General features: G+C 36.9%; 1 protein-coding gene across 1 annotated transcript in view; it reads left to right on the top strand.

Moving 5' to 3' along the window:
- Positions 1–23,659, top strand: part of TLN2 (talin 2) — a 228,549-nt gene that overhangs the window by 73,983 nt on the left and 130,907 nt on the right. Inside the window, exons 5-18 of the mRNA XM_048081274.2 lie at positions 589–686; positions 948–1,077; positions 2,389–2,541; positions 3,443–3,585; positions 5,069–5,196; positions 9,621–9,684; positions 11,842–11,946; positions 14,170–14,325; positions 15,210–15,311; positions 17,952–18,028; positions 19,705–19,885; positions 21,697–21,810; positions 22,490–22,598; positions 23,274–23,482. Coding sequence (XP_047937231.2) covers positions 589–686; positions 948–1,077; positions 2,389–2,541; positions 3,443–3,585; positions 5,069–5,196; positions 9,621–9,684; positions 11,842–11,946; positions 14,170–14,325; positions 15,210–15,311; positions 17,952–18,028; positions 19,705–19,885; positions 21,697–21,810; positions 22,490–22,598; positions 23,274–23,482 — 1,769 coding nt within the window. The remainder of the gene's footprint in view (positions 1–588; positions 687–947; positions 1,078–2,388; positions 2,542–3,442; positions 3,586–5,068; positions 5,197–9,620; positions 9,685–11,841; positions 11,947–14,169; positions 14,326–15,209; positions 15,312–17,951; positions 18,029–19,704; positions 19,886–21,696; positions 21,811–22,489; positions 22,599–23,273; positions 23,483–23,659) is intronic.

Raw genomic sequence — 23,659 nt, 5'->3', positions numbered from 1 at the left:
GAATCAATAGATTCTGCTTAGCCTTCAATAGATGCGTTTTTTTTTTTTCTGAGATTGTTACTACAAATATAATTCTGAAAACCTCTTATCTTTTTCAAGTTATAAACCTGAAACATCTACCAAAAAAAAGATTTGTATGTTTAGCATAGGCTCAGTATGTTAAGGGTTGAAAACAATGTTTTGAAATACAACTACTGCTTAAAATGGTATACTATGATTAAATCCAAACTGGTTGTATTTTTGGATCTCTAAGGATATAGGTCTTTAAGCAGGACCTATGAGCGTTTTAAAAAGGTCTTATTAGAGAGAACTAATTACAAATATAGTACAGATGATCCATAATGGATGTGAAATGTGCATATTTAGTGAAGCTTTTGTTCAAGTCTTCTGTAATGCCTGATCTACCCTGCTATCTGCTGCTAAATTAAATATTTCTCTGAAGCACAGAAAAAAATAAAGGCATACTAGTTCATTAAGAATGGGGGGTAAACATAATGGAAGCTTAACCATGAACCTGAATAATCTTGAATAAAACGATGATTTTTGAGGTTTTATATTTTTCAATGAAACATCTTTTCTGTTACACAGCCTCTGACTACGGATTGTTCTTGTCAGATGAAGATCCTCGTAAAGGTATATGGTTGGAGTCTGGAAGAACGCTGGATTATTACATGCTGAGAAATGGGGTATGGTACAAGTCTGTTGCTTTGTTCATCAACATGTTTTCAGAAAACTTGTTTCCCAAGTAGCAGGAACAATATTTAGTGTTTGGAGGGGTAGGAGAAATTTGAGTCTTTTCTTGAAACTGATCCATTTCAAAGATGCATATATGCATCTAAAAAAAAAAAAATGTGGGGGGGAGCATCTTGCTTCAGGAATCTACCCTATAGAGTTGGTTTTGTGGTGGTTTCCCTAAACGTTTAGAAACAGTATTGTTTACTTCATAGGATATATTGGAGTACAAAAAGAAACAGAGACCTCAGAAAATACGTATGTTGGATGGTTCAGTGAAAACAGTCATGGTGGATGATTCTAAAACAGTTGGTGAATTGCTGGTTACCATTTGCAGCAGGATAGGTAAGATTTTGGGACCTACATATTCAAGAACATTTATTTGTTTATTCCCGTATTGACATCTTGAAATTTAGGATGCCATGCGTGTTATTGGATAGAAGTTGACACATGTTGAAAACTGTTGAAATTATGTTATCAATTAACAGTGACCAAACATTTTTTTGAAAGCTGTTGTCCATGCTTTCTTCTGAAAGTCAGTAAAGAATTATCTATATCCTTAAGCTTCAGTATTTAACATTTGAAGGCACAGGTATCTGACAGTACTGTTTTAAATTCTTCAGTGTGTGTTACTTCTTATACAAGCTTTCCTGCTAGGTGGTAGAAAAATAGAACTAAATTTTCGCTAAATATTAATGACATAGAAGTTGTTGACCTTGAAATACACCTAAACTTAGGTTTCTATGTTACGATTTAGGTTTAGTCACAATATCATGTTACTTGTGTAACTACATATGGAAACCATCCAGAGCAGCTGGCCTAAAATGTATCGTTTTGGTTATAGTCTATTTTTATATTTATCTAAATAAAGACATTTTAGGAAACTAACTCAAATTTACCTATAAACATGCATTCAACATGGATTACTTTAAAAGATCTTAAGCTCTTGCTTCATTCTCATTTAGAATTAATTATCTTAATTTGACTGAGATAGATTTAGCTTAATTCACTTTCAAGGTAGATTAAAATGTGTATTTTAACTGTGTGCATGCTTCTATGCTGGATTCCAATGTGCTGCAATTAATTTGCTCTAAAAATTAGTTTGACTAATTTTCATGAATGTGGTCAAGCATTTATTTAATTTGCTTTCTTGTATAACATAAATATGCTGTGGAGGAAGATGATGAGAACAGAGAAATAAGAATGGCATAGCATATATACTAAATCCTGTGAACTGATTTTTTTTCAATTCAGTTTCATGCAAAATTCATAGGAAGAGTTGAGAGTTCTGGAACTCTACTCACGTGTTTTTTATTCCTCAGTCTGCTGTGCCATGTTTCTTCTGCACATTGTGGGCAAGCTGAAATCACCCAGTTCTCAGGAAGCAATTGTAGGCATCCGCGAAGGGAAATGCACCTTCAAATATGATATATTTGAAGAATAATGCCAAACATTAGAGAAACATCTTCAATGCAGAACTTGTAGATTATTCTTGGGATCCCTTTCCCCATGCTTTGGTTTGCATTTCATCTGGAATATCTTCATTATACTTGTAACGAAGCATTGGTGTTTTAATATATGGAAAATAATTTTATCTGTGTATTAAACGTATAAAATTTTTGTTATTACAAACACTGGATCTATTTCTAATTCCAGGAATAACCAATTATGAGGAATATTCCTTAATCCAGGAGAGCATTGAAGAAAAGAAAGAAGAGAGTACAGGAACACTTAAGAAAGATAGGACGTTGTTGCGTGATGAAAGAAAAATGGAAAAATTGAAGGCAAAGCTTCATACTGATGATGATTGTGAGTAGTGAATTCCAGGATGATTCTTTCACTACTACCTTTCTGCAGAACAGGGCAAGAAAACCATACAGGAATGCATTTTTAGCTTCTTCAGTATGACTCACTTGTTCCCTACCTGTATTGCATCTGTTCATATATGGTGTCATCTACTACTGTGCATTTTTGAGTTTAGTTAAGTAGACAAATTGTTGCCTCTAGCTATGAGAGATAGCATGTCTTTTGAAGTGTTTATATTGTTGTTTTTTTTTTTGTGGTGGAGTTATAACTTAAAGTGGGAAGGGAAGATTATTTCCATAATGACCCTTTTTATCCCTTCATTCAAGTTGGATATTTAACTACTGATGCCTACTGAAAGCCGTTTAAAGTTGTGTCTGGTTATGTCTTTGAAGTGTAAATGGAGTGTGCCAAAGAACTAAGACAATATTTGATCTGTTTTATATGCAAAATGATGAAAATTACTTTGTTTTAACATCAGGGGACTAAGATGAACTTTTACTGGAAGGAAGATGTTTTAAAGTGTATTAAGGGATAAAAAAAGTGAGCAAAGCAATTGGTTTCGGTGGTGGTGTTTTGGTAATCTTTCGAGTAATACTGCAATGCAGCTTTGAAGGTCTGAATATAGTATTGAAATACTATTTTTGCTGTGGTTGCTGCTTCAATGGTATTCATGGTGTTTTACACCATGGGGTAAATTCCTCTTTTTCTTCAGCAGTGCTGTTCTGTTATTAAATTCTCATTTGTAGCAACCATCAGCACTGACTAGAAACATAAAGAAAAATAATTTTTTTTTGCTAGGTGTCCCCCTCCAAGGGGAAGGCCAGTTGTCGTATGATTTTCTCAATAACTATTAACGCTGGCAATGCTGCAGATTAAACACTCTGTCTGTCTGGTTCTGTTGCAGTAAATTGGCTAGATCATAGCCGAACATTTAGAGAACAAGGAGTTGATGAAAATGAAACGTTACTGTTGAGACGAAAGTTCTTCTATTCAGACCAGAATGTAGATTCAAGAGATCCTGTTCAACTGAATTTGCTTTATGTTCAGGTACAGTATGTGAACCAGGAGTACCAGTTCTAGCTTGCCTGAGGAAACCTGTATAGGTTAATTAGAAGAAAAATATTAAAAAAACAAGTGTTAAATAACTGACTCCGTTGTTGCTCAGGTATTCGATCTTCTAAACTTCTTGTTCTGAATGTGGATTGTGTGTGTTTGTTTTGTTTTGGTTTTGGTTTAGCACTCTTGATAGTGTAGAGGCTTTGATGCTCAAAATCAATACTTCCAACCGAATAATGGACATTCAAAAATACAGTGATTTTTATGTTGTTCTTGTTTCCTTAAATACATAAATAAATGTGTTCACTAATGCCTTGTCTTTAGATCATTGTTTTCAGGTATCAGGTATAGTCCTCCCCATTCTGTAATATGGGTGATGCTTTCTCTGTAATGTCGAATCTCATTTCAATCTTGCAGCTGGCTTTCCACTTATCTCTTTCTGCCTGAGCTGCTTCTGCACCTTCTTTACAATATTCAACATAAACAGCACAGAGCAGGTGGGCTTCCTGTTTGAGATGGACCATATCATTTAACACAGTGGGAGCCCAGCCAGGCAGGTTCCCCGAATTGTTAGAGATGCTTATACCTTAGGAAACTTGAGTTTTTCTGCAGAAGATAGTTTCTAACTGTAGTCTCCAGTGTAGCTGGCTGTAATTCAGTTTGAAATCATTAGGGTTGATTTTATTAGTTGAAAAAAATCCATTGAATGTTTAACGGGATGCTCAGTTGTTATACTTGAAGCTGATTCAAGTAGGATTGTTCTAAATTGCATTTTAAAGGTCTGAGGCAAATTATAAAATGGTTTTAAGATGATTATAAGAAGGTATTGGTTGTGGGACTGCACTAAATTTTCAGGAGTTTTAAAAGATTATCACGCTCTGCTGTTCTCATGTCCATTAGATACTTCTTCCAGATTACTGTTACAACAGTATGCACTGATACTATCTTGTTTTCTGTATGGATAGATGAGTCTTTCCATGCCAGAACTATAAAATCCATCATCTTCTATGACTACAAAATGTAAACAAAAAGAAGGAAAATGCTGTTTGCCTTCACCTCTTACTATTTCTGTAACAATAATTTTTTTTTTTACTTGCAAGTTAGATCGTTTTCCCTGCTATTACAAGGTGGTAAGATAAGAGTTATGTTGGGTGTGAATGCATACACGTGTGTGTACATGTATATAAGTTGTATTTGATATATACATGCCACAGGAAATGTATATCAAATCGTCTTTTTGACAACAGTTGTTACAATCATGATTTTAGCATGTCTCTGTAGATACTCACCAGAGAAGAATCTATCCCTTTGTTTATTTTATTAGTCATAGACACATGCACAATGGAATAATGAAGACATTCAGACAGAGAAGTGTGTTGCTGGATTCTTGGCCTGTGTTTTAGCTCTTGATGAATTTCAGGGATGGAGTAATTCTTTTGGATGTCCCTGATATGTCTTTGCTTATTTCTTATAGGCTCGTGATGACATTCTGAATGGCTCCCATCCTGTCTCCTTTGAGAAGGCCTGCGAGTTTGGAGGCTTTCAAGCGCAGATACAGTTTGGACCTCATGTAGAACATAAACACAAACCTGGATTTTTAGAGTAAATACTTACGTTAACTTATAAATTCAGGTGACCTAAAGTATAACTAGTGTTAGGTTTTCATAGCCTAAAAGCATATTAGTATTCCAGTTAGTGGTAGCCAGATCCTGTGTGTTTTCTGTAACCAGGAGTCTTACTGCGTAAATCAGCAATTCCAGCTGCTGTGAGGGGACATTTGACAGTGACTTATTAGGCAACACAGGGTGCCAGCTTCCCCTAGGGTGCCAGTTAGGTATGCAACTGGATTTTCCAACCACATGGTAATGTTGTCCATGGAAGCCCTTTCTGCTTTCTCTGGAAGCCAAGGTTCATGTTACCCAATAGTCTCCTCTCCTTTAATGTATCCATCCTCATGTCATATGCATCCTTGATTAGACTGAGCGTACTGGAAGTTTTGTTATTCCTGAGTTATTGAGTTAGGGAGAACTGGAGCTTTGTTCTTGCTCAGATGTCATCTTCTGCCTGCATTTAGTAATGCCATTTGTGAAGTAAGTATATGTTAGTATATATCAGATGTTTGATTTGATAGGAAAGCACATGAATGGAAAGATACTTAATCATTTTACTGAAGTTAATACTGTTGTGTGTAGATATTGAATTTTTCTAACCTTTTTAATGATGTTAATTAGTTGTGTGGATTCACCCTCTCATGGCATTGTATGAATGGAGATCTAGTATTGTGCTCTTTGTATCAGTCCTGGCCTGGAGACCCATCCTTTAACCTTGATTGTCATGCTTTACTTTCCTGTTGTCAGATGGGCAAACTTAGTTTGGCTGACGTTTAGAGGTTCCATTTCTCTACAAATTTTGATTGTTTTGCCTGCAGTAGAATTAACAGAATTAACAGAACAAGGATGGCAGGCATTATTTAGGCATTCTTCTTGATCTTCTAAATTTAAAGTTATTTTTTACGATCCTCTATCATAACTGTATTTTATGTTCAGCAAGAACTGCTGGTTGGATGACGTTTATGCTTTATACAGAATGCTGGCTAGTTGGAAGTCCATCACAGAATAAAATGTTACACAGAAAGTGCAGTATCTTTATATGCTAATGTGAGTGAGAAGTATAAATAACCAAACTGCATGTTAGAAAAGGGAACATTAGTCCAGTGGAAATAATATAGAACTGGAATTTCAAATTCTATAACCTTGGCTTTCTTTTTTTTTTTTTTTTTTTTTCCTGCAGGGTGTTTTTTCTACTTAACGTATAATTTTAATTTAAATGGGTTTTGACTGCATGAGGATTGAGCCTTGCAGGCCACCAAGTCTAGTCTCTTGCTGTCCACGTATATAACTAGTTTCATGAAATTACGCATTTCTGATTTACAAGTAATTCTTGTTGCCTTTTTGTTCTCTGTGGAGAAGCCTACTTGAGAACCATAAGGTCCTAGTCATTGCTTTTTGTTTTAAAGTATAGATGCTTATGATTTAGCTTTACATGTGTTTGGCTGTACTAAGCCTTCATGACAGTATTTTTGTGAAATCTCATGCTTCTGTGTTGAGTCTAATCAAGCCAAGCTCTCCTATCTTGTTATGAGCAATATATAAAAATAGTATAGATGAATGCTGACTGAAGAGTGCATCTCCTGTCATTTCAGGAAACACTTCTTGTTGTTGAAGTGTTTATTCACTAGCTGCTGGCCCCTGAACATGCCTACAGGTTCCCTTAAATGAAAGTCTCTGCTCATATAGAAAACAGCATATAGCAGAATAGTACTAGCGTATTTTAGTATTATTTTAAAGCAGCTTGGCTTACTTTGCTATGTCTGCAGTATGTTTGTGTGCAGAGCTACTTTTTATCCTTTTTTTGCCATTGATAAGTCATTCTTGGCACAGGTGAAGATTACTGCCTGTGTCTTCTTAACCCTTTGATATTGACTGTTGGAATTTCCTTAGAGCTCATGCCAAAGTAAATTGTGAAAGCTCTTAAATAGCCCTTCCTCATACAGCTAAAGTTCTGCATTGCATCTAGAGGCACTCCGCATTTAAATTTGATGGAGAATATCTATTAAAGAAATCTTACAATTTGTATGTAGGTAAGAAAGGAGCAGCTAAAACTTGCTCGCCTCTGCCATTTATTTCTAAGCATGCTTGGTGACCACTAAGTTCACTTTTACAATATAGCCTATTTTACTGTCTAAAACTTCTGCAAGGATGTGCTATATACCTTTATGCTAATGAAAAACAATATGCTGGCACTTGGTATAATCATTTTTGAAGAACTGTAGGAGTAACTCAAATTAGATGAAGTTAGATATACACAGCTTGCTATTAGATGTTTATTAACTGAGTTCATTGCACATTGTTACAATGTGTAATTAAAGATTTTAAAGAAGGCTAAATGAATAATATATTTCATGTGGTTTTGTGAACTTATTACACAAACTGTTAAATAAAGTAAAGCCATTGTTTGTTGCAACATAAATAAAGAAAATATTATGGGCAGCATCAAAATAATTTGTCTGCAGCTAGTATTTCACCCTTTCAGTTGTGGTGATTGCTTCTCTATTGATCGAAAAATGGAGGGTCATACAAGGAAAAAGCTCATAACTAACTGCCAGCTGCACGTACAAAAGTATGCCAATTGGCACTTGGCAGATGTAACTTTTTCTCAAGAAGCTCCAAATAATGTTTATTCAGCAATCGCTTCTTAAAGTGTATGTTATCTAACAAGATAAGTAGACATGCTTGAAAATCTGATGTTCTCGATAGCTTGTCTGCTTAAGAATAGTTGAGAAAATTAACTTAGTTAATAAAAGATGAGAATTGGAAGTGCATGATTATCCCTTTTCTGTATAAATCCACTGCTAGAATGAGAGTGCATTCAACTCAGTTATTTTTGTTTTTCTTAGAAGTGAATGTAACCAAACTGGTTTGAACCTATGAAATTCTGCGTAAAAACACTGTTTAGTTTGTTTGTTTTGCTTTTTATTTTTAGAATAGATGTGCTAGCTTTTTAGGATAATAAGCTGTATTCAGACTTTATCTATAGAATTCATTTTGTAGAAGAGATTTAATTAAGATGTAATCAGTTGAGACACAACTACGGAAACACTGGAAGGCAGATTAGCAAGCGCAATTGCTCTTACTTGGGTTGGAATTGCTAGAGCTTTATGGCAATAACAATGAAAATTTTAACTACTAGATAGTGGTTTTGAGGAGTGACAAAGTCATGACAGTCTTGAAGTTCTTTTGTTTGTTGTCTGCAGTGGCAGGCTTCCTTTGAAGGGAGTCAGGGGGGGAGGAATGATGGGACAATTTTTTTGCCAATCTTGTTTAGGAAATCTGGAATAGATGTCCTCCTCAAAACCTGCACCTTTTCGTGATGTTAGTAGTTTCTGTGTTAATAGTGGGCTTGTATACTCAAACTCAATAGACCAAAATGAGGATAAAATCCTCCAGTCATACTGGATCCTTAGAAACCTCTTTTTTATTATTTTATTTTTTTTATATATCTGTGGAAGTGCTGTTTTTTTTTTTTTTATGTTGAATTTAGGTTAGAAACCCAAAACTTCTCTTGAAGGGCAGAATTTTCTTCAGACTGAAGGTGAACTGCTGAATATATGGCATAATTTCATCAGAGTTCAGTGTTGCAGATAGGAAGATAAAATCCAGAAAACTGCCATTTTTTAATGCATGATGCTGATAAGTCTTCAGGTTGGGTTGATGTTTGGCTGAGATAAAAGTCTAATTTAATTGCAAAGAAAAAGAGGTACATACAGCTAGACAGTCTTGTGAGGTGTTTAAAGATTCTTTCACTGAACTTAACAGGGAGGCTGAACTTGTTTTGTTTACTTTATATTCTGAAACCTTAGTATTTGAGTACTGCAAAAAATAAATAAAAAATTAAGGCTAGTTATTTGTGACTTTGTTTTTGACATAATGGCTGATATTAAGTGTCCACTTAAAGGCTTTGCAGTTTTTCAATAAAATACTTGTTTTAACTCCTCTTGGAACATGCAGAGGAAGAACCGTGTCCCACATGTCAGTGAATCAAAGTGCTTCGGGACAGTAATAGTAGTGTCTGGACTCAGACACCTAAGTGGCTTAAGCTTTGATTTCTCAGACTATAGCAAATGTATGTGGATTAAATGTGAACCCCTTTGAGCTGCTAATAGACATTATAATGCAGCTATATAATAATAGACATTATATAGATGAACAATAGAAAGTGTCCCAACTTTGTTTACTTCTGACTTTTCAAAACATGAAGAGGGTATTATGTGAGGACATAGCTAAGTGTGGTTTTTTTATTTTGTTATGCCAATTATCCTCTTAACCTTACCCTACTTAGTGATTGTAGAGAGATTTTATGCCCACTTTGGGAATGTTGGGGAACATAATGCCAACAATAGAGTGTGGAAAGAGTCTGTCCTCAAGAAGGCACCACTAACCTGTAGTATTGCTTTTCTTTTTTTCTAGCCTAAAAGAATTCCTGCCTAAAGAATATACCAAGCAAAGAGGGGCTGAAAAGAGAATATTTCAGGTAATTGTGAGGCTGAAAAACTTACTACAGTTTCATTTCTGTTATAATAGAAATGATCTCTCTTTCACAGGTGTGTGATCTCTATATATTTGACTTGTATCACTACCAGAAAATCAGGTTTGAAGAATCTGACAGTTTTCCTTTTTTTCTTTCCCCCCCCCCCCCCCCTTTTTCACCCCTTTTTTCCTTTTCCTTTCTTCGGCAGATTTATTGTCCTGATCCTTTTTTCTTCACTGATGACTATTCAGTGTACTTTGTTGAAGGGGACAAAGAAAGTATTTAATATTCTTAAGTCCGTTTTCTCAGTTGCATTGAAATGTAAGGATGTGTGTTTGTACTAAAATAGAAGCACATTTAGGAAAATCATTTTAACTTCTTCCACATGGCCTTTCATGCATTCATTATTCAGGCATGAACTTCAAGTAATATGTAGTTCTACTAACGAATGCTTGAATTCAGTGGTGTGCCTGGGAGTCATGCAGTTGTAAAAGATGTAAAGCAGCTGAGTCTCCAATGTACTGATACTGTTGGAAATGTTCTCCAAGCTGAAGCACTATAAATGCACTAAATGTCTGTGCTGATTAATATGTGTATTTGGCAATGTAATCTAAACTGAAAAAATCTGAGGTCAACAGCTGAAATAGTACAGTTTCTGGAAAGACATACCAGTGACCTGTGATTTTGAAATCATGTGAAGTCACATCCTTTTCTATGTCTGTTACATTCCTAATGTAGGAATTCTGTAGCTCAGTAAATCCTATTCTATCCAGAGCTTGTAATACATCTTATGAAAGAGGATGTGTAACACTTTCCCGTGTATACCTTTAGTTGGTGGCAGTGATATTGCACTTCAAGCAAAAAAAGATTCATTCATTGTGGGATTCATAGCAAATGATTTGCCTACGTCAAATGTGATCTGAGTAGTTTCAGTTCCTGACATACTTCAGTGCATGGATGAGAAGTTAATCACTGAGGGCTCTAGATGATGGGGGATAACACAACAGCAAGGCAGAATATGCAAACTGATGCTTTGAAAAACTTACATCTTGAGTTTGGTAGCTGACTTTCTCCAAATATTCCATCTGCAATGACTGTTCGGGCTTCTTGCTCTTCAGCGATCCTGACTCTGTTCTGTACTGAATTTGAGAGGTCTGATTAGTCTGTGTCCTTGGGATGCAAAAAGGTTTTTGGAGTTGCACTTGCTTCTCCCAGTGCTCCTCTGTGGAGTGTTGACAAGAGTGAACTGTAGTAGGCAAGTGTTTCCCATGTTACTGGTGCTCCCCCTGCTGCCATTAATTAGCACGAAGGAGGTGGTAACCAGCAGTTCACAAGACAATGGTGAAGAGAAGATAAGGGGTGCTACAGAAACCCACAGACAGTATTTAAACAGGAGGACTTCAGGACAGGGTTTTCAGCAGAGTAGGAGAGCAGATGTTGAAATGAAGTTTGAATAGGTAGTATTTGTAATTCTCATTAGTTAGAGGTATGAAAATTTACTAATGAGTAAATTGTTCAAATAATAAAAATGGAGTTTTAGTACACCTAGATGAACATTTCAGAATGAACTACTAGAAAAAAATAATTGCTCCTTTCTCACCTGTAGAATTCTTTTCAGCTTATGGCAAAAATGTGGATAAAGGTGCAACTGGCAAAATGAATAAATAAATAAGCTACAGGAAATCCATTTAAGAGATGACAAATGGTCAATTACAAAGCATGAGGCTTTAGTGAGTTGGAGGTTTAGGGTACAAAGCAGAAATATTCTTTTCCTGGAAAAAATTGTGTGTGCTGAGAGTTTTAAATGATTTAAGTCAAGTAAGTAGACATTGACTGTGTGAAACATAATGGTGTCACATAGCAGCAATACCAATAATTTAAAACTGTTTCATAAATGGTTTAAATCTGCTTGACTGAGGCACAAATAGATGGATGATGGTCAAAGAAAAATGTTTCATTTGCACATGTTGTTTATATTTTTTGATGAGGAATTAAGGGATATAGTCATACTAACATTTCTACACAGTATTGTTTCAAATGTCTTAATTGGAATGATTATTAACTAAACATTCTTAAACAGAGAAAAGCTAACACCCCATTTTTGTTTGTTTCCAGAAAGAGTATTATTTCTGTCTAAGTGATACTGAACTCTCATTACAGGAGCACAAAAACTGTGGTGAGATGACTGAAATAGAAGCCAAAGTGAAATACGTGAAGTTAGCCCGCTCCCTGCGGACCTATGGAGTGTCCTTTTTTCTTGTTAAGGTAATGCAGATCTTGCTGACCATATTGTATGGTTGGTTATGTATTACCACAGGTTTTCCACTAATCAAAGGTCAGAGTTGTTTTTAAGCTTTTTTTTCTGAAAGCAACATCTGGAGGAAAAACAGTTGAAATGACTACCTAAGAGAGAATTGTGATCTGAGTTTTGATACTTTTCATGCTGAATTCCAGAAAGACAGTTTAGTCTTGATTTGACTTCTTTAAATTGACACTTCTCTTTTTTAATTTTGATTACCATCGAAGTACTTTCTTCATAAAAACATTCACAAAAAAGCTCTGAAGCTGCTTCTGTTCAAAGTTTAATGATAATATGAATTGCATGCTGAAGCCAGCATCCGACCTAGAACTTCATCAGTTGCATGATTAATTTCTCTTAATCCTTACCATAAGGCTGTGATCTAAAGGCGTTGAAACAATTTGATACCAAGATACTGATGTTCTGCTGCGAAAACTGGACTGAAGCACTAGTGCCTCAGTATTTAGTTACCACATAATTAAAAGAAGGCTAAATTTTGGCAAAGGTTTTTAGTTTGCCACAGTTACAGTTCTGAATTTTGTTTATCAATAGGTTGCCTTTTCCTAAAGTACTTAGTCACTGAGAAATTCTAGTGAAGCAGATAGGTGAAAATAAAAGGAAAAAAACATGCAGAGCTTAATACTATTCATACAGTAGCCTTTGAAATAATTACCTTTTATTTTTCCTTCTTTTAAGGGAAAATGTTTTATTAGCATCTTTAATGAAGAAAGCAGTCTCAGCTCTCTAGAGGAGCTGTTGAGCTAGCATCCTGACTGAGAAAAACGTTTTCAACTTCATCTGAAGCTACATTTATTTTCAGTGTTACAGGCTCGTGTCAACTGTACAGAATGTATGTAGCTCATAGACATCTTGAAATAGTATCAATCATTAAATTAGTGTAATAAAGAATTACAAAAAAGCTTATTAGTTGTCATTACTACATCTGAATTATGGAGCTTCTAATCCAGTTATTTAGGAATACAAAGCTAAATATTCTGGAAAACTTTTTTAAAAAAAATTTGCTGTGGGCGTAAATCCTTAAAATGCAAACAGTTGGAATAAGATAAAGCACCATAAGCAATAAACATTTCAACTTGACTTTGTCAGCTAATATATTAAGTTTCATCTCGGAAACTATACTAAAGTTATGGTGTGCCATGTTCAGTAACTAAAATGTTAAAACTAAAAAGCATGTATGTTTAGAACCATTAATTTGGAGGGATTTGTTAACACAATCTAGGCAACATGTATGGTAAAAAGTAACGTGGCTATCTTTATATTTTTCATTAATATCTTGCTTTTTTTGGTCATAACTTAAAGCAAGCAGTAACTGAAACAATTAACTTTGTCATGAAACTTGGTTTGAAAGGACAAATTGGTCTGTTTTGAAGCCTATCAAATGGCCAACTGTAACTAGGAACTGATTCGTTACAGTCTACATAAATTGAGGGAAATGGGAGATGTGGATTCATTTCTATTTATGATAGTTTATGTAGCAGATTAGTAGTTTGGGCTTGTGCTCTGCAACCTTAGAAAAATGAAGAGGTGGAATGCCCAACAAATTATGACAGAGCAGTTCACAGCATGCAGACTGACCCTCTCCTTACCCCTTGATTAGACTGCTCTTGTGGATTGAAAGTAACTAAAATTTCAAATCCAGAATACGGGACAAATTATGGCTGATCTTGCTTAATTTACAGCCCAAGTGAACCCCAACAGTCCTTTCTTTTCTTTTTTTCCCTCTCCAGAAATTTTTTGGAGAAGTGGTGAGTCTGAGTGCAAAAACTGATGGCAAGTTTTCAGTCCTTCTGATGCCAATTTCCTGTTCTGCTTCTCTAATATGGTGTTACTTTAAAGGCTTGTCTCTGGAAAGACTGTCTTCTTGTGTTTTTGTTTTTTAAAGTTACTTCCAACAATTCTTTCCCTAAAATGCTCCTATTTGCTGGGGGAGGGAGAAAAGGGAGCGTCTTATGAACTGCGTAGTAAAAATCATGTAAAGACAAAAACTTGATGTTAATGCATTGCTTGAAAATGACTTGATATGACCAGAAAAACTGAGCCTTGAGGCTTAAATTGTCCTCATCTGCATGCTATTTTTACCCTTTTTCAGTGTATCATGACTTTTTTTCCCCTTTCTCCTCTGGCATGCTGCGCTTTAATGAAAAACAAACTTTCACACCCCGTTACAGGAAAAAATGAAAGGCAAAAACAAGCTGGTTCCTCGCTTACTGGGGGTCACCAAAGACTCAGTGATGCGTGTGGATGAGAAGACCAAGGAAGTGTTACAAGAATGGCCACTGACAACTGTGAAACGCTGGGCTGCCTCACCTAAAAGCTTTACTCTGGTAATCTTTCTGTACATCTTGAGAAGGAAGAGGAATCCATGTGATGTGGAGAAAGGAAGATGGACTTGTAGTCTCACCATTTTTTTTAATACAACCTCTTCTATCTGGAATTCTCTAGAATTAAGTAGAGCTGCGAAGTCCTAAAGTGTTAAATTGGCTTATCTTGGTGTCTATGGTCAGTCTGTATTCTGATGTTTCTAGACAGACCATTTTCCCAAAAGCAGTGTTTAAATCCCTTATGTACCTTGGAACTGGTGCTGTTATGAAAAATACCATTAAAACCTGCTTAATCAATCACAGGGTTTCATTCAAAATGCAAGTTGTGACTCGCAGGATATGAACATAAGCAAAGTTATATTGTCATGAAAACATTTGATAATTATGAATTTAAAGAACTCTCATGAATATGATGTGTGTTGTTAATTGATCCGTAGGAATCCACTGCAAAAAGAGTATCCTGGATATAAAAAAGGTTGTTTAATGTGCTAGAGTAAGAGGCAGTGACTAGCAGCTGATATTCACTTTAATAATATGCATTTAATTTCCATTGATATAGTTGATTATGCTTTAGAATACAATTCTTTAGAATTTTCTCCATTATTTGGTGACTAAGTTTGATGAAGTCAGACTAAATATTTGTTGGTCCTCTGGTATTTCAGTTTGTGATTCTTCTGTGAAGCAGACATAAAAAGTATCCTTCCTCTCTCCTTCCTTACCCCCCTATATACTGTGGTTTAGAATCTTGGAGTAGTTTCAATTATTGTTGGATATAAAAAAATATGCCTATACAAACAACTTTAAAATGAGAATTAATCCCACATTTGACGCTGCTTGTTTATCTTTCATTTGCCAAGAGTTAATTTTTCTTTTTTTTTTTCTTTCAGGATTTTGGTGAATATCAGGAAAGCTATTACTCAGTACAGACCACTGAAGGAGAGCAGATCTCTCAGTTAATTGCAGGTTATATTGATATCATCCTGAAGAAGGTATAATATTGGGATGACATCTAGTAAAAATGCAGTAAAATGACTGTACAGCAGTGCAAAAGCTTGAATATGTGCAAGCTGCAGTTTTTTCCTCTCATAAAGTCAGTATTATCTAGTGTCTTGATGTTATTTACTTTTAAGTATCGTAAGCTCTTTCAGTTCAACCTCAGTGATTGTTTCTGAAAAATATCAAGGCTGTTAACTACAGTAGTTAGGCTCAATACAGAATGCTTGGGCTTTGCTTGTCCATCTGGAAGATGAACAGCTGGTTATGAGTGTATATCCATAGAACAGACAAAAGTTGTCTTTTCAACTGTGGGCTTTAAGCTATGGATCAAAATGGTGAGTTAGATGGGAGGAAATGATCACATGGTAGCAGCCTTCAAAACTACGTTAAAGACTATGTAGTAGTTGTCTTCTGTCTGCTGCATACACTGCATCAAAGCCAAGGTGGTATTTTGGCAAAAGTAAAGAAAAAAGTAATTTTTGGCATATTGCTTAATAAATACTGTGGTCAGTAAAGCAAAGATTTATATTTCACTTCTGCAGAGAGAGAGGGAGGAAACTGGTGTTTGTAAAGGCGCCAGACTATTAGAAACGCTTTTTAGCAAAATATTAAGAGAGTAGAGGCTGATAAGCACCTGCAGAAAAAAATATTTAAAAGTAAATGAACACAACAGCAAAAAAGACCTATTTTGCCAACAAATATGAAGCTGAAAGATTTTATTCTGAGCATGTTGTGTACAAAAGCCAAGTTTTTCAAATAGCACTTTTTGCTTCTTGACAAGATTATACTTGATGCAGTTTGTTTGAATCTCAATAATTTGCTCTAACAGATCTTTACTATTAAAGAAAGACAGAAAGCTAAGCAGCTCAGGAGAATTTTTGGCCTTTGTTCATGCAAACAGTGTGGGGTGTAACATCAACTGTTGTGAAATCAGAGGTTGAAGAGGATTGCCAGAATTCATCAAAGTACTTGCCTTTTTCTCTGAGGCTGTTGATCTCACTTAATGTGTTAAAGAAATGACAGCCTTCTATAGATGGTTTAAAACTTGATTCTAGCTCTCAAGCTTCACAATTAGCTTTGCTTTCTAATTCAAAACAAAAGCAGCTTTTCCACCTTGATAGTATAGATGTGCGTATTTCCACCCCTTTCCGTTCGATTTCTTCTTTTAAGCTGGTTGTGTCAGCAGATTGTAAAATGGATGAAATACGAACAGGTTAAGTAATAAACACCCATGATGCTTCATGATGCATGTGAAAAGCACACAGTTTCCGGTTGTTGAGCTCAACTTTGCTCATTGATGCATGACTCAAAAGTATGGGTCATCCCTCTCAGTTGCTTAATGTTATTTTTGATGTGTTTTGGACTATTTCAACTCATTTGCTCTGGTGTGGATTAGGGATACATTTTTTCCCCTGCTGAAGTATTATTAAAGTATTAAATTAAAAAAGCGCACACCCATGCACCAAAAAAAAAATGAAAAAAAACCACACAAACTCTTGTCCTGCAGTCCTGCAGTTTTAGTAATAAGTTGTTAAACAGTTGACAGGGAATCCTGAACCTGAGTAGCTTTTACTTGTTTTTTTATTTACTTTTTACTTCACACTAATCTGGAAGTAAGACACAATCTTAACTAGAAATAAGTGGGTCATGCTTAAACTCAAATTATTACGGTAAGGACTTGTGCAGAGAAAGCTGGGGTACGTGTATGTATGGACATGCATGAAAAGTTCCTGTTAAATGTACCTAAGATCATAGTGGGTGTTTCCCTCTTGTTGTCTGCTGAGTATTCAAGTCACGTAACAAGGTGGAAAGCAAACTGCACTTGGTCACTGGAGGCAATGGACTGCTTTTACAAGGCTCTGCTTTTATAACTGCTTGTAGTTTCCTGTTTTTTTCTCATTGTAGTTCCCTTGTGTACATTTGCCTCCTTTATGTTATTATAAAAAAAAAAAAAGTCTCAAAGGCAGATGCACAGACTGTCCAGATATATGAAATATATGGTAAAAGGGCTTGGTACCATGTTAAACATACTCTCTTTCTTATGGATATGTGTTTCCTAAAGGTAGGTAGCACCTTATAGTGACATTTTAGGATGCTAAAGATGGCTTGTAGCTGAGTTCTAGTTGGCTGAGTTAGTCTGCTGTTCCTGAGTCAGAAGAGTAGGGGGTTTTAGTGGTTGGCATGTGTCCTGTCTGTGCTGTAGTTTGCTGTTGTTGCATATCACTGTCTCCAGTGAGGAGACAGTTTCTCCTGAGAGGTAAAGACGTTAATCTCAGCACTTTATTTATACCCGTTTGTTCAAAAAAAGCCTCAAGTTTGCTTTCATTGCCAGTTGTGATAGGCTTTCTTCTTTTATGCACTGAATTTTCCAAGGCATAGAACTTGGTCTGTTAGATGCTGAAGAGCAACAGCTCCTCTTCCACAGCTGAGACTATATTGTTACACTCTGCCAAAAACATCCCCCCCCCGCCCCCCCCCCCCCCCCCCCCCCCAAAAAAAAAAAAGAAAAAAAAAGTAGCCATGGTGTTGAGTACTGGACAAGACTTTTTTGACTAGATTTCTGATAAATGGCAAGAAAATGCTGGAGAGAAAGCAAAAAGCCAGATATTCAACTTTGTTTGTTTTTTCTCTAGAAACAAAGTAAAGATAGATTTGGTCTTGAAGGCGATGAGGAATCAACAATGTTGGAAGAATCTGTTTCACCAAAGAAGTGAGTGGAAATGCTTTTTATTTAAGTTACCTTTTAGCTATGGCAGTTTCTTCATCCCTCAAAGTATGGTTATTATTAAATATAGTAATAACTATAAAAAGTATAGTTATTACTTTTTAAAAATGATTTTCTACAGGGTAGTTTAACAGAAGGAAGCACTATCTCAAGAGACAGTTCTGTAGACTTCCAGCTTCATCCTAGGATTGCAGAGCAGGCTTTTCTGTCTTAAGAGTGCTGGTTAGGGCAACCAGCAGTGGTACCAATTTGTGGTAACTTGACTCTTTAACAATGGAGTTCAGGCTGTAAGTCAATAAGATGAAAAAAAAAAAAAAAAAAAGCTGAAAATATTGTATTAGTTTTTTGATCTTCATACAAACACCTAGGATTTGCAAGATCTTAGTTACTTGTCTTTCTAGGTCCATGGTTTCCTGCAGAATTTGACTCCTGGCAGTTTAATTGTACACTGTGTCATTAACAGAACTGGCTTATTACACCAAACCACTTTAGACAAACCAGTCAGATGTGTGGTGTGGTTCAAGGTAAGGTTTTGGCTCTAGTAGGTCAGGCGATGGTTCTGATGGGAAAGTAATTGAACATAGCAAAAAGTACAACTGCAGAGATGGACATACTCTTGGAAACAAATATTCAGTCTTTCCTTGCTGTGAAGAAATAGAAGCAGGTTTGATATTTTAAGCTGTAATGAGCCCCTCAAGTCTCGTGTTTGTACTTTAAGGATGACAGCGTCTGCATTATATATGTAAAAGTCTGATTTATTGTTCAACATGTGGTTCAGTGGATATGAACGGGTTAGATACTTCATTTGGCCTCATGTGAAATTTCAACTATTGATGAGACACGCATGTTCAGATGTTTGCTTTCAACATTGCCCTTTCCAAGTTACTTCCAGAATATACTGTATTAGTTAAGTGCTGTGCAGCGAAGCCCAAAGATTGTAATAAATGATTACAAGATTCTCCATAATTAAAACTACTTTTTTCTCCAGCAGATTGCTGCTGCTAAAGCTAGAAGTCCTGTCAATACCTCTAGCTGTTAAAGCTGGAATCCTATTTAAATAAGAGTGTTACATCTGGCAAAGGAGATAGTGACTATGGATGACAATGACTTCATTATTCTTGAAAGCATCCTACCTCCCAGTCTGTAATATTACAGGCTTCCAGATTATTAGCAAGCATTTTGTGTGTATATGTGTATAAAGAGGAGAGAAAAAAAATTTAGTTTTTATCCCAAACATCGGGCTTGCTTGCAAAAAATATCTTCAGAGGGTTGATGCTTCTATTTTCTATTCATCAGCCTATATCACAGCTGAAACAAAGCAGCCTGTTATGTCATAAACCCTGTTCGGTCTGTAAGGCATGTTAGAGGGGTAAATCTATTGTACCACATATACCAAAACTGTACCTTCTTTCCTTGCTGCCTGCTTGTTAGTGCTATTAATATTTGATCTGTCAAAAGTGGCACGTACATTTTCTCTAGAATGTTAGAAAATGCTTGGTAGAAAAGACTGTTAAAACTTCTCCAGCTTCTCCAAATATTATGAAATGCAGTTTAAAATCCTAAAGGAAGAACATCTGGCAGGACTTGCAGGAGATGACTAGTTTTGTATTGCATTTTTCTATTTTATTATATATACATATAAAAAATATATTTTTTTTTAGGTCCACCATCTTGCAGCAGCAGTTCAACCGAACAGGGAAGGTAGAGCATGGCTCTGTGGCACTACCAGCTGTTATGCGTTCAGGGTCCAGTGGCCCAGAAACTTTCAACATCGGCATCATGCCTTCTCCCCAGCAACAGGTCACCATTGGTCAGATGCACAGAGGACATATGCCCCCGCTTGTGAGGAACCTCCTTGTTTTGTAATAGCATTTGAAACTTATTGGTGCTGCAAGTTGTCAGAAACAGGATGTTTTCCATGTTGCTAAGTGTAGAGTGTGGTGTCCTGGCTGTCTTACTGAACACTTTTTGAGCTGAAATACTTAGGTTATCACATTTTCAATGACTTGCTCATTTGTCTTAACAACAGCTCTTCCACCCTTTCCTTTGCTTCTAAGTAGTTAAACCAGTATTCAAGGGTTAGGGGAAAAAAAGCATGTTGAAGATTGGCAAAAGTAAGCAATTTTAGGGAAAAAGCTCATTTTTAGCTTGTCACTAGTCTACAATTTAGATGTTTCTAGACGGCTTAAACCTGGTGCTGAGTTTTCTCATTTAAATTTAACACTACCAAAAGGCCTAAATAGGCTATAGAGAGTATACTCAGTGCTTAAGCTCATGAAATATCACTAGAAGTGTGGTATGTCTAGTGGGTTGACTTTAGTGGCTGCCAGATTCTTTGATTACCCCTCCTCAACCAGACAGGAGGAGAAAATAAGACAAAGCTTTTTATTTCAATGTGGGTTGAGATAAAAGCATGGAGATAACAATTTACCATCATGAGCAAAATGGACTTTACTTGGTGAAAATTAATTTAATACTGGTTAAAATAGAGTTGGATGGTAAGAAACGAAGACCAAAAACTAAAACACCTTTACCACACTGATACCTCCTTTTTTTCCCCACAAACTCAACTTCATTTCTTCATTCCTGACTACTCTACCTCCTCCTCCCACCCACAAGTGGTCACTCCATAGTAATTCCTCTCTGCTGCTGCTTCTTTCTCACACTTTTCCCCTGATACAGCATGGGTTTTCCCCCATGGGCTGCAGTCCTTCAGCTCCAGCTAAAGGTGGGATCAGCTAAAGCTAGGTGCTCCAGCGTGGGACCTCCATGGGCCTGCAGTTCCTGGAGGGAGACCCTGCTCCATTGTGGGCTCTCCACAGGCTGTAGTTTCCTTCAGGGAATGTCCACTTGCTGCATTGTCGGATATCTGCTCTGGCATGGTCTCTCCCGCAGGCTGCAGAGGAACCTCTGCTCCAGCACCTTCCCATCCTTCTTCTGGCACTGGTGTTTGCAGGGTTGTTGCACTTCTCCCTCCTAGCCTTCACTGCCATGTGGTGAGGAGTCCACGTGCTCTTTCTAAACTGTGCACTCCCAGAAGCACCTCCAGCTTGTTTGCTGGGCTCAGCTGTGTCCTGTAGTAGGTCCATTGTGGAGTCAGCTGGAACCAGCTGCACTCAGCACAGGGCAGCCCCTGGCCTTGAACTCAGAGGCCACCCCTGTAGCTTTCCCTGCCAAGACCTTGCCATGGGCGCTCTATGGAGATGGCTCTCCTGTCTCACTTAAAACTCTTCAATTTTTCATTAGCTTATGCATATTGATGGTAATTTAGTTTTAGAATTTTTCTTTGTAACATTTGTAGGCTGTTCCAGGAAGTCAGTCCTGTACAGTTCAGTATGCAGGTTGCAAGTCAGTAAGACAGCTCGGTGATTTGTGAGTGTCTGTTGGGCACTGTTTGATCTGTGAATGTTCAACATCTTACACGTGTGTAAGTATAGAGGAGTGTAAAGTGGCTTGGGCAGAATCAAGACTATGAGAGAGGAGTTTCAGTGAGCTTAAGCTGCTTTCCTGACTGCACGAGGGAAATGCTAGCTGTCTGAAATGGCCGGGTGTAATTGTTGTCACTCACCATCTTTTAATGCCTAAGTAACAACACCTGCTGGAATTGCCATCTGGAACACAACACACAGCCGTTTCCTTGTTCTGACTTTCAGACCTCAGCTCAGCAGGCCTTGATGGGAACTATTAACACGAGCATGCATGCTGTTCAACAAGCGCAAGCCGACCTCAGTGAAGTTGATAACCTTCCACCTCTAGGGCAGGACATGGTGAGTTTTTCTAGTCCCCATAGAAATGAATCTTAATATTTTGGGGTGTTTGCAGATCAGTTTAATAATTGTCCCTGGAGGTGAAGTGGTATCCGTAAAGCTTCCTAAATTAGATTAAAAAAACAATGTTTGTGCTTGCTGTAAGGAATTCATATACGCTGCTCCATCTCACTTTCATCAATCTTCTGAGATTAGTTACAGCAAACTTCCTTGCATAACTGTGTCCATAATTCTATTTATTTCATGTGCGTATGTACAAGTAAAAGCAAACTGTAAGCAATATTTGTGATGAGAGTGACTGTCTCCCAGACACCTGAAAAATATGAACAAATGAAAAAAGAACAAAATATGATTCTGTCGCATCTGATCCAGGCTGAGGTAGAAGGACAGATCAATAAACTACTGTTCATGCGGGACTGTCAGTCAAGAATCATCATCCTTGATGATGCACTGGTTATGGTATTCACCTTAAAAGGGCAGCTGTTGGACTAACAGCAATTCTGTAGTGAGAGACTCAGCAAAAGAGAATGTTTGCTTTATTTTTTTCTCTTTAAAGGCTTAGTAGTTGTCCTCTGTTTCATTTTAAAAGATTGATGAAGGAACGAGAGATTAATACAGGATTTCGTCTTACAGAACCTTGCTGCAGTCCTTCATTCTTGTTTTTGTTGTTGCTCTTTAGGCATCAAGAGTATGGGTTCAGAACAAGGTTGATGAATCAAAACATGAAATACACTCTCAGGTTGATGCTATCACTGCAGGAACTGCATCTGTTGTTAACCTTACGGCAGGTAAATTTCAAAAGGAAGGACTTTCTTGCAGTTTCCTAATTATTTATCAGTCTAATTCAGGTATCATAGGGACAGATTATGAGGGGGCTGGGGAGAAATTTTCTTCAAAATAGTCCAATAGTTGAGTGCATTGGCATGCAAAAGAAGCTTTATGTCCCTCTCAACACAATTTTCTTATATTCAATTTATCATCTCTAACATTAAAGTTACTACTGTTGATGAAAAGTATAGCTTGCTTATTCAACAAAGCAGTCTCTGCAAGGTTACCCTGAAAAGCATTAATTGTTTGACAGTTGTTAGAGGTTACAGATGTTTATTGACAGTGGTTTTGCTTTGGCAAATTACAGGTTGAAGGAGCTGTGAGTGACCTAAAGGGGTTAATACCATGTGACCTTGGGTTCTTTCAAGGTTGAAACTGGGAAAATAGCTCAAACTGTGGACTTGTCAGCAAATTGCATTGGATGAAGAGAAATTCTATTAGAAGAGAAATGTGGAGAATGGAAAAGTGATAGCTGACCTTAATTTTTAAATGACACTGAAATTACTTAGTAGACATTTCTTGGCCATCCTTAAATGTATCTGTTATCTCTCACCAGAGTGTAGCCTGTGGTGGCTACCTCATTTTCCCTTTTAACCACTGAAGCATTCTGCTCAGAAAAAACATTTGTTCTGCAGGTGACCCAGTTGACACAGACTATACTGCTGTGGGATGTGCAATTACAACCATCTCCTCCAACCTCACTGAGATGTCTAAAGGTGTAAAACTGCTTGCTGCTCTCATGGATGATGAAGTCGGAAGTGGAGAGGACCTCCTGAAAGCTGCTCGAACATTAGCCAGTGCTGTCTCAGACTTGCTGAAGGCTGTGCAACCTACCTCAGGGGAGGTGAGTGTGGTGATTTAACACTGATGGGCAGCTAAGCACCACCATGCTGCTGTCTTACTCCCTCTCCTCAAAAGGACATTCTGAGAAAATATGATGGGGGGAAAATGTTCATGGGTCGAGAGAAGGACAAGGAAGTTCACTCACAAATTACTGCCACAGACGAAACAGACTCAGCAT

Source organism: Anser cygnoides, chromosome 11 (assembly GCF_040182565.1).
Source record: "Anser cygnoides isolate HZ-2024a breed goose chromosome 11, Taihu_goose_T2T_genome, whole genome shotgun sequence".
Taxonomy (NCBI): Eukaryota; Metazoa; Chordata; class Aves; order Anseriformes; family Anatidae; genus Anser; species Anser cygnoides.
The sequence above is the reverse complement of the archived record's forward strand: the minus strand, read 5'-3'. Positions and strand labels throughout refer to the sequence as shown.